The sequence below is a fragment of the Nelumbo lutea genome, chromosome 2, assembly GCF_056320005.1.
Source record: "Nelumbo lutea isolate HS-2025 chromosome 2, American lotus-T2T, whole genome shotgun sequence".
NCBI classification, from domain to species: domain Eukaryota; kingdom Viridiplantae; phylum Streptophyta; class Magnoliopsida; order Proteales; family Nelumbonaceae; genus Nelumbo; species Nelumbo lutea.
Window position 1 is genome coordinate 56955594 of NC_142685.1, and position 10851 is coordinate 56966444.

Sequence of the window (10851 nt, forward strand, 5' to 3'; positions counted from 1 at the left end):
AAAAGGGAAAGGATAATGTGGAGAGGACTAAGGGCTGCAGTATGTTGGACATTGTGGGAGGAAGAAACTCCATGATATTCTCAAAAACCCAAAGAGGAGCAGCAGATCTGAGGGTTATCATACATATTAGGGCGGTACAGTGGCTGAAATATTTGGAACTATTCACAGATTACACTGTGGATGACATGTTGAGGAAGTGGGGTGAAATTGCAAATTGCACACAGACCAAGTCAGTAATGAAAGTGGCTTGGACTCCCCCACCTAGTGGATTCTTGAAATTAAACTTTGATGGATGCAGTAGGGGAAATCCGGGGCAATCGGGGATTGGGGATGTTTTTAGGGACGAAAATGGGGTCATCTCTGCCATGTTCTCAGGCCCAATTGGAGTGGGTGACTCCCTTAGAGCTAAGATTTTTGCAGTTATGGAAGGAGTCCGGAAATCTGAGTTGAGCATCAAGAAACTCATAATTGAAGGGGATTCAGAGGTGGTGATAGGATGGCTGACTAAAGATCAAAATGGTTTATGGAAGTATAACAATGAGAGGAGGAAATTCATGTGGCTGGTGTGGGAGATGGAAGTTAAGACATGTTGGGTTAAAAGATTGGCTATATCCCTAGCTGACGGTTTAGCTAAACAAGGAGCAGAAAGGGATTCACTGTTTTGGGCTAAGCTGTAACTTTAGTGTATTCTTTTCTCTTTTTCTTCTTTTTTCTTCCTTTTATGAGGCTCTTAGTGGCTCTTGGAAGATAAGTGTGTTTGTCTTCCTCCTGTAAATTTTCTACCGATGATTTAATGAAAGTGTTATTGATCAAAAAAAAAAAAAAGGAGGGGAGAGTTAGGGAGCAAAGAAAGTAGAAAGAGAGAGGTGTTGGAGAAGTTGGCCAGGCTGGAGAGGCTGAAGGAAGAGAAAGAAATTTAACCAAGAAAGATGAGAATAGAGGAGGGGCTGAAAACAGAGTTAGGGAGATTGCTATTGAGGGAAGAGGTGAGTTGGAGGCAGAAATCAAAGGCTTAGTGGTTAAAAGATGGAGACAAAAATACAGCCTTCTTTCAGGCTTATATGTGTGGGAGAAAGAGGAGAAATTTGATTATGAGGGTAGAGGTGGGGGAGGAAGTGGCTAAGGATTGGGAAAATATTCAAAGACTAGTGGTGGAATTTTACAAAAAAGTTGTATTCAAGCATATAGTGGTGTTCGATTTCTTTAGGAGAGGTTGAATAAAAAATCTTGAGTGAGATAGCTGGGTGGTTAGAAAGGGAGATAGAGGTAGGAGAAGTAAGGGAGGCCTTAAAGAAGAAAAATGGAAACAAAGCTCCGGGTCCCGATAGATTCATTTAAACTTCATAAAATAGTGTTGGCACTTTTTGGAGGATCCCTTTATGCAAATGATTAAGGAGTTTTGCAAGATTGATAGAAAGGAAAGCCAATGCAACCTTCATTGCACTAATACAGAAGAAAGTTGGGGTTGTGAACGTCAAGGACTTTAAGCCAAACATCTTAATTTACAGTCCTTATAAAATCTTGGCCAAAGTGTTATCAAATAGGCTGAGAAAAGTGCTTCATGAAGTAGTAGGGGAAACTCAAATGATGGCCTTTGAAGAGGGAAGATAGGTTTTCGATGGGGTGATGGTGGCAAGTGAGTGCATAGTCTCAAGGCTAAGAAGTGGAAGGCTTGGTCTAGTGTGCAAATTAGACATAGAAAAGGCTTATGATCATATGGAGTGGGGATTCTTGGAAAAAATTCAGAGGCTGATGGGATTTAGAGAGAAATAGAGGAATTGGATATTCAAGTGCATCTCTTTTGGTGATACTTAATGGGGTATCCTCAGAGTTTTTTCATACTCTTAGGGACTGAGACAAAGGGACCCTCTCTCCTCTTTTTTGTTTGTGCTGGTAATGGAAATTCTAAATCAGCTGATAAAAAGGGGAGTTCAATAGGGCTGGCTAGAAGGTTTCAATGTTGGGTTAGAGGGGCCAAGCATTTCCAATTTACAATTCGCACATAACACCCTTATTTCCCTAAATGCGGAGGAGGACCAAGTTCTAAATTTAAGAGCAGTTCTGGTCAATTCTGAGTTGCTATTATTAGGCATCAAGGTGAATTTGGAAAAGAGTACTCTTTATGGAGTTGGAGAGATCAGTCAAAAAGAGATGTCCTTATTTTTTTATTAGTAACAGAAAACTTTCATTAATTAAGAAAAATGTTTAAAATACAAAGGTGGGGGCAGGTAAACCCTCTTACCCCCCCACCCCCCCACCCCACCCCACCCCACCCCACCCCCCCCACACACACAGGAAAATTACATAGTAGCCCAAAACAATTGACTTCTTCCCACCCCCTGTTTGGCTAAAGCATCTGCAAATGAATTAGCACATCTTTTAACCTACTGGCCACGTACATCCATTCCTTGGGTTAGCCACTTGAAATGCCTTCTTTCATTAATGTATGCCCATAACCCATCGTTTGCCTTCTCTATCCAGCCAATTACCACTTGCAAATCTCCTTCGATAATCAACCTATTTATATTCAACTTCTTAGCCCTTTTTACCCCCTCCAAGAGGGCCTGAATTTCTGCTCTCAAAGAATCTCCAACTCTAATTGGTCCTGAGAAAAGTGCTATAACTGAACCTGCCTCTGTTCTGAATACACCACCAACCCCTGATGGCCCTGGATCTCCTTCACTGCTCCCATCAAGCAATTCTCCTTGGAAAGCCATTCATGACCTACTACCAGTTTTCTCCCCTAATATCAGGTATGATTTGAATTCCGATAACTCCATAAAATTTTGGGAACGAACCTGGGTGGGGAGTGCCCCTCTAAAGGATCAGTTTCCTTCTTTGTTTGCTCTTTCTGATTTGAAAAATGAGCCAATCTCGTCTTTTACCACCCCGTCCTCTTCCATTTTTGGGATTGGGTGGAATTTGGGTCTAAGAAAGGATTTGAGGGACTCAGACTTTGACATTATTTTGAGCCTTATTGCAATTCTTGATAACGTTGTCTTAGACCCCACTAGGGTGGACTCTAGAATTTGGACACCTCCCAATGGCATTTTTACTTGTTCTTCTTTCTTCAAAGTCTTAAGTAAGTCCACCAGTCCTACCTCCCCTTCTTTTCCTATTGATGAGGTTTGGTGCAGAGCAATACCTCCTAGGGTTGGTAGTTTTTCTTGGGAAGCCTATCTGGAAAGAATCAACACTGGTGCTTTATTCCAAAAGAAGAGACCCAATACTTGTTTGTCACCTCAGTGGTGTGTTCTTTGTAAAGCGGATGGGGAGACTGGTTTTCACCTACTGGTGTCTTGCCATTTTGTGAGGTCAATTTGGGAATGAGCTTTGTCCCTATTTGGTTGTTGTTGGAACCCCCCATCAGATTTGCAAGGCCTTTTTTCCCCTTCTTTTTTCAGGTGACGGATAAAAAGGGGAAGGACAATGTGGAGAGGACTAAGGGTTGTGGTATGTTGGACACTTTGGGAAAAAAGAAATTCCAGGATATTCTCAGAAGCTCAGAGAGGAGCAGCAGATTTGAGAGCTATCATTCATATTAGGGCGGTACAGTGACTGAAACCTTTGGAGCTTTTCACATATTACACTATGGATGACATGTTGAGGAAGTGGGGTGAAATTGCAAGTTGCACACAAACTAAGTCAGTAATGAGTGTGGCTTGGACCCCTCCACCTAGTGGATTCGTGAAATTAAACTTTGATGGGTGTAGCAGGGGAAATCTGGGACAATCGGGGATTGGGGGTGTTTTTAGGGATGAAAATGGGGTCATTTCTGCCATGCTCTTAGGCCCAATTGGAGTGGGTGACTCCCTTAGAGCTGAGACCTTTGCAGTTATGGAAGGAGTCCAAAAAGCTAAGGAGTTGAACATCAGGAAACTCTTAATTGAAGGGGATTTAGAGGTGGTGATAGGGTGGCTGCTTAAAGATCACAATGGCTTATGGAAGTACAATAATGAGAGGAGGAAATTCAAGTGGCTGGTGTGGGAGATGGAGGTTAAGATACGTTGGGTTAAAAGATCAGCTAATTCCCTAGCTGACGGTTTAGCTAAACAAGGGGCAGAAAGGGATTCACATTTTTGGGCCAAGCTGTAACTTTAGTGTGTTTTCTTTCTTTTTTCCTTTTCTTAAGATTCTTTGTTGCTCTTGGAAGATAAGTGTGTTTGTCTTCCTTTTGTAAATCTTCTATTGATGAATTAATGAAAGTGTTATTGATAAAAAAAAAAAAAAATCAAAGTTGAGTTTGATAAAACCTTCCATCGAAGGGAGCCACATCGGATGGTGAGATACCGCTCACCTCAGAAGCCCCTTCGAGGGTGGCTTAACCTCCTGAAACAGAAATGGAGAGGAAGAAGAGAAGGGGACTCAGTGAGAGAAAAACGGGGGATATTCATTCACACCTTATAAGAGTATGGCCTTGTATAGCTGGTCTACAAGTGTAATCATAGAGGGAATATCCTCCGATTTGCAGGATAACTAACTCTGGAAAATATCATGGAGGGAATATCTTCTGGCGGCAGAATAACCAACTCTGTGTGTAACTAATTCTAGGGCTCTGTCGCCTGTCCTTTCTGCCTCCTTGAGAACTGCTAATGGGTAGTGGCCTGCTCCACTCCCTTTGTTGGGTTCAGGGAAGGTATTTGGGTCCCAACAATTCCTCCCTCCTTAGCATTGACCTTGCCCTCAAGGTCTAGGTTAAGGAACCTCTCATTCAGCCTTAGATAAGGTTCCCAAGTGGCGTCTTCTGGGGGGAGCCCGACCCATTCTACCTTGGCTTCTGCTACAACCTGCCCACCTCGTCGGACCCATCGGAAACACCGGATGAAGGGAGATGTGAAACACCGGATGATTTCCCACAGCTTTCTTGAGAAGGGAGATGTGAAACACTGGATGAAGCTTCGAGGTAGCAGGGCGGTCCAATCTGTAAGCAACAAGGCCCACTCTTTCCAGCACCTTATAGGGCTCATAATACCTGGGAGCTAGCTTGTGCCAAGCCCGTCTTACCACTGAGACCTGGCGGTAAGGTTGGAGCTTAAGGTAGACAAAATTACCCACCTGAAACTCTAATGGGCGGTGGTGAGAGTCATAGCTAATCTTCATTTGTTGTTGGGCCTTTGTCAAATTGACCTCGAGCAGTCTAAGGATCTCGTCTCTTTCCAGTAGGCGAGTCTCTACTTCTGCCACCTTGGACTACCCATATTCATAGGGTAATATGGGAGGGGGTTCTCTGCCGTATAGGGCCTTGAAGGGTGTCATTCCTGCACCTGACTGATAAGTTGAATTGTACCAGTATTCTGCCCACGGAAGCCAATGGGCCCATTGTCTAGGCTTCTCCCCTATGAAGCATCTAAGGTAGGCTTCTAAGCATCGATTAATGACTTCAATCTGTCCATCAGTTTGCGGGTGATAGCTGGTGGATGGGTGCAGTTGGGTTCCTTGCAATCGGAAGTACTCCTTCCAGAATGAACTTAGGAAGGCAGGGTCACGGTCTGAGACAATGGATCTTGGTGTTCCGTGCAGTTTTGCCACGTCCCATATTAAGATGTCAGCCACCATTACTGCAGTGTAAGGGTGAGGCAAAGCAGAGAAATGGCTATACTTGGTGAGATGGTCAACCACTACCATGATGACCTCTTTCCCTGCAGAACGAGGAAGTCCCATGATGAAATCCATGGAGAGGTCTTCCCACACTTGCTCTGGAATCATGAGGGGTTGTAGAAGGCCCGCGGGTGACTGTGAGGAGTATTTCTGTTGTTGGCAAGTTTGGCATTCAGATAGATAGTGCAACACATCCTTGCGCATTCCTACCCAATGGTAGTGGCTGCTGAGTCTTTTTAGGGTCCGTAGCACCCCTGAATATCCTCCCAATGCAGAATCATGAAACAACCTTAGCAGTTCAGTTTTGTGGGTGGAATTTGGAGCAACCACAAACCTGCCCTTGAAGAAAAGATCAGGTCCCACAATTTGGTAACCCAGAACCTGAGAAGGGTCACGTTTCCACTTTTCCCTGATGTCTTGCAGTTGCGGATCAGATCTGGCTTCTTGCCGTATAGCTTCAAACAAGGGGAAACTGGGCTAGGAGCAGGTTAGTCGGGCTAGCTCTTCTACCCGTGATAAGGCATCAGCTACTTTGTTGGCAGGCCCAGGTTTATACTCGATGTGGTAGTCGAATCCTATTAGTTTACTAAGCCATTTTTGCTGCCCCGGGGTGTGCACCCTTTGTTCTGCTATGTACTTCAAACTTTGTTGGTCTGTCCTTCTGATAAATTGGCATCCCAAAAGGTATGTACGCCATTTTTGTACTGCCATTACCACGGCCATCAATTCCTTGACATAGGTGGACTGATTTTGGTGAGTTGCTAAGAGAGCCTTGCTGAAATAAGCAATGGGTTGCCCCTTCTGCATCAGGATGGCCCCCACTCCGACACCCGATGCATCACACTCTATCTCAAAGGGCTGAGAGAAATCCGGAAGAGTGAGGACTGGAGGGCTAGAAACTGTTGTCTTCAAGTCTTCAAAGGCCCGTTGGGCATCATCGGCCCACCCAAAAGAATCATTCTTTAACAGGCACGTTAGAGGGGCGGCCATAAGCCCATACCCCTTAATGAAGCACCTATAATAACCGGTAAGCCCAAGAAAGCCCCTGAGAGCCTTTACAGTAGTGGGCTTGGGCCATTTTCGGATGGCATCTATCTTTTCTGGGCCTGCCATGACCCACCCTGCAGCAACCACATGGCCTAAGTACCAAATATGTCTTTGTCCAAAGGAACACTTTGTCAATTTGGCATGCAACTTGTGCTCTCTCAGAATTGTGAGGATAAGTTTCAGATGTTTCATATGGGTGCCCCAATCCTTGCTGTAAACCAAAATGTCATAAAAAAATACCAGAATAAAGTGCCTTAGGAATGGCCTGAAGATGTCATTCATGAGGGCCTGAAAGGTGGAGGGTGTGTTGGTAAGACCAAACGGCATAACCAGAAACTCATAATGGCCATTGTGGGTCCTAAAGGTTGTCTTGTGGATATCAGCCTAGTGAACCCGGATCTGATGATACCCGAACCGCTGGTCTAGTTTGGAGAACACTTGTGCTTCCCCTAACTCGTCAAACAGTTCCTCAATGAGGGGTATCGGGAACTTGTCCTTCACTGTAATCTGATTCAGGGCTCAATAATCTATGCAAAAACGCCAACTACCATCCTTCTTCTTCACTAGGAGTACGGGGGATGAAAACAGACTAGTGTTGGTCTGTATATGCCCCTTGTCCAGTAGCTCTTTTACCGCCTTCTCAATTTCCAGCTTTTGGAAATAAGGGTATCTATATGGCCTCAAATTGGCTGGTTTGGAATCTGGTAAGAGGGGTATCTGATGGTCATGGACCCAGGGTGGAGGTAACTGGTTCGGTTCCTTGAATATGTCACCAAACTGATCATCGATCTTAGGGCCTTATGTTGTGCTTCCGTGGGTTGGTCACAGTCCTTATTGTTTAAAATTGGAACTGTGGGCCGAATGCCTAAGTGCATAAACAAGGGTTGTCCAGCATCCTTGGAAGCCCGTATTATAGAGGCTAAAGTATCACCTCGGGGACTAGGGGGCCGCACCCCTTGTAAATGGCAGGTCTGTCCATCTTGGCAAAAATCCATTGTCATTTTGGCCCAATCACAGTGCTGGACCTAGGCCATGTAACCAATGGATTCCCAAAATAATATCAGCCCCCAAGAATTCCAATGGGTGAAGATCTACCACGAAATTATGGCCCTGTATGAGGATCTTTTCCTTCTTACATACACCATCACATAACATCTGATTCCCATCAGCCACATGGATCGAAAAGAGAGGAGTGGGGTGTATAGTCATGCCTAGTTGCTTTGCCAAACGACAAGTGATGAAGTTCAAAGTAGAGCCACTGGCAATCAAAACCATCACAGATCGGCCAATCAATCTTCCTTCTACTCGCATGGACTGAAGAGGGTTGAGGCCCATAAGAGCGTGTAGGGAGATCTCGGCTCCGACAGGTTCTGGTTCGCCTGATATCATCTCACGGTCTTCGATGTGCTCTAGTTCTGTCTCCTCCGGCTCTTCCTCTGTTTGAAAGAGAAACACTCGCTGGACCCGGCACTTATGGCCCGGCCCAAACTTGTCATCACATTTGTAACAGAGGCCCTTCTCGCGTCGGGCCTGCATCTCAGCCCACAAGAGGCGCTTGAAAGGCACAGTGGGCCTGGGAAAAATGGGCTTCTGAGAATCCCCAACTTGTTTCAAGGGTTGTTCGGCCCGCTGGGGAGCCCTCACATTCGGGTAGGATGGCTTGCTGGTCCTACGCATGCTATCAATCTTCTCTTCTTGCAGGCGAGCCATACCCACCGCCGCCATGACTGTCGCTGGTCGAAGAGCTCTCACTTCCAGGCGGATGTCTTCTCTGAGACCTCCCACAAAACACCCTACCAAGGCCTTCTCCGGCCATCCATGTACCCTGGTCGCCATTCTTTTTAACTCGAGCTTGTAGTCTGCTACTGTCCCGGTCTGTTTTAGTCGAGTGAGGAGTTCGTCGTAATCCACGAACGCCGTCGGCCCAAAATGGATGCACAGAGCTTCCATGAACTCCGCCCAAGTTACTTGAGGATGGGTTTGTCGATACCACTGGAGCCAGAGAATAGCGTCTCCTTCTAGGTGAATGGAGGCGATGGTGACGCGCTGGTGTGCGGGGGTTTCATGATACTCGAAGAATCTCTCTGCTCTGAAGATCCAAGGAATGGGATCTCCAACCGAATAGTTGGGAAAATTGATTTTAGTAACCTTTCCGGCGGGGTAACCCCCAGTTCCCTAGCTACCGGAAACATAGGCGTCGGCCCCTGTTGGATGACTGGTCTTGCCGGATTGTTGTTGGGAGGCGAGGTTAGAGATGACCACCTTGAGATCCCTGAGTTCGTTCAGTACCTGGTGGAACCCAATCTCAAGTTGGTCGACTCTATCTTCCATGGTAGAGGATCTTGTCTGCGGCATAGCTGGTCTGCAACCTTGCTCTGATACCAACTTGGTGAGATACCGCTCACCTCGGAAGCCCCTTCGAGGGTGGCTTAACCTCCTGAAACAGAAATGAAGAGGAAGAAGAGAAGGGAAGGTAGGAAAAGAGGGACTCAGTGAGAGAAAAACGGGGGGATATTCATTCACACCTTTCATTATAAGAGTATGGCCTTATATAGCTAGCCTACAGGTGTAACCATAGAGGGAATATCCTCTGATTTGCAAGATAACTAACTCTGGAAAATATCATGGAGTTGGCGGCAGAATAACCAACTCTGTGTGTAACTAATTCAGGGGCTCTGTCGCCTGTCCTTTCTGCCTCCTTGAGAACTGCTGATGGGTAGTGGCCTGCTCCACTCCCTTTGTTGGGTTCGGGGAAGGTATTTGGGTCCCAACATTGGTTGGACATTGATTCTGCTAGGAGTCGAGACTGCTATTTCCTGCCAATTATTCACGATGGCTTCTATTGAAGTATCCTCAAATAGGCTCATTGCTTTTACCCATTGTGCTACCCTCAAAGAAATCACTTCTATAATTGTGTCCCTGCTTCTTTCTTTTTCAGCAAATATCCTTTGGTTCCTTTCCTCCCAAATCGTCCAACAAACTGCTGCCCTAGTGCACCTCCACAAGATTTTCCCCCTCTTTTTGATCCGGCTACCAACTGAATAGGTGAAGAGGCTACAAATGCTTGATGAGAGAGTCCATCTGCAACAAAATAAAGAAAGAAACCACTCCCAAATAGAATAAATAAAAGGGCATGATATAAGTAAATGAGAGCAAGAGGTGATCAGCTTTACAAAGGGTACACCAGTGCAGGGACAAGCACCAAAAAGATATGTCCTTATTTGCAGAAACTCTTGATTATAGGGTAGGGGAGATCCCTTTCTTCTATTTAGGCCTCCCAGTTAGGGCCAAATATGGGTCAACAAGTACATGGAAGCCTCTTATAGAAAGGGTGGAGATGAGGTTGGAAAAGTGGAAAGCAAGATACCTCTCCTTTGGGGGTAGAATCACCCTCATTAAAAGTGTGCTATCAATTCTGCCCACTTACTACCTTTCATTGCTAAAAATTCTAATTTCGGTTGCCAACAAGATAGAAAAAATTCAAACAGATTTTTTTATGGAAAGGGGCAAAGGGACCTAGGAAATTTCATCTAGTTAAGTGGGAGAAGGTGTCTAGGCCAAAAGCATTAGGGGGATTGGGGTTCAGAAGAATAAGGACTTTTAACAAAGCCCTCTTGGGGAAATGGTTATAGAGGTTTGGACTAGAAAAAGAATGGGAGTCTTTGTGGAGAAGAGTGGTGGTAGGGAAGTACAAGGTGGTGATATTTGGGTGGTGATGGAGCGCAATCCGGTCGGTCTTAGCTGTCAACGAATTCGCCTCTGAGCTGGAGTGTCAGGGAGCCTGAAACGGGAAAAATGAGAAAACTTCGGGGGGAACCCGGTGTGATAACTCCGAAGCTCAAGTCAATAATCTCTCAAAGGCAAAGTGTAGACCAGATGGCGCAAAGTTCACATACCTTGTCCGTTGGGGGCAAGGGCTCTTATAATCACTTCGCGCACTCGCTCCGAGGCCCTTGTCAGGTCGGGTATGATTACCCTTACGTCTATCAATTCGGTCGTCGTCCTTTCTGCTGGGACAGAACCGTCACTGCCTAACCGTCTCTCTAACTGGAGATGGCGGTGTCAGGTGGTGGTGGCAGGCAGCCGTTTAGAGTGCGGCCGTCAAGCGTCAGATCCCAAGTCAGTCAGGTGCGACGCCCTTGGGAACGGACTTCCTCAGTGTCAGGCATAGTATGGTTTGTTTGGTTTTGGTGCCCTGAAGGTGTG

The 10851-nt window shown here is 45.7% G+C and overlaps 2 protein-coding genes across 2 annotated transcripts; both read right to left on the reverse strand.

Annotated features, from left to right (window-relative positions):
* Positions 1 to 2384: 2384 nt before the first annotated feature.
* On the reverse strand, positions 2385 to 2717 carry LOC148870890 (uncharacterized). The gene has a single exon (XM_088970003.1). It carries the CDS (start codon positions 2715 to 2717, stop codon positions 2385 to 2387), a length of 333 nt encoding a protein of 110 aa, XP_088826129.1.
* A 2473-nt stretch (positions 2718 to 5190) lies between these two features.
* Positions 5191 to 9430, reverse strand: LOC148870891 (uncharacterized). The gene is made up of 5 exons (XM_088970004.1): positions 9210 to 9430; positions 8829 to 9082; positions 7661 to 8729; positions 6291 to 6856; positions 5191 to 6053 (listed from the first exon to the last, which is right to left on the reverse strand). The coding sequence occupies exons 1-5, from the start codon at positions 9428 to 9430 to the stop codon at positions 5191 to 5193; spliced, it is 2973 nt and encodes a 990-aa protein (XP_088826130.1).
* Positions 9431 to 10851: the final 1421 nt, after the last annotated feature.

What these genes read in the sequence shown, in the direction of transcription:
- LOC148870890 (XM_088970003.1), bottom strand. Translation starts at nt 2,717, where the DNA reads ATGGCTTTCCAAGGAGAATTGCTTGATGGGAGCAGTGAAGGAGATCCA.
- LOC148870891 (XM_088970004.1), bottom strand. Translation starts at nt 9,430, where the DNA reads ATGTCCAACCAATGTTGGGACCCAAATACCTTCCCCGAACCCAACAAA. An exon ending in TTCCCTCTATGGTTACACCT is followed by an intron (nt 9,083 to 9,209) that starts GTAGGCTAGCTA and finishes TTTCTGTTTCAG; the next exon opens with GAGGTTAAGCCACCCTCGAA. An exon ending in CATGGCCTAGGTCCAGCACT is followed by an intron (nt 6,857 to 7,660) that starts GTGATTGGGCCA and finishes TTTGGTTTACAG; the next exon opens with CAAGGATTGGGGCACCCATA.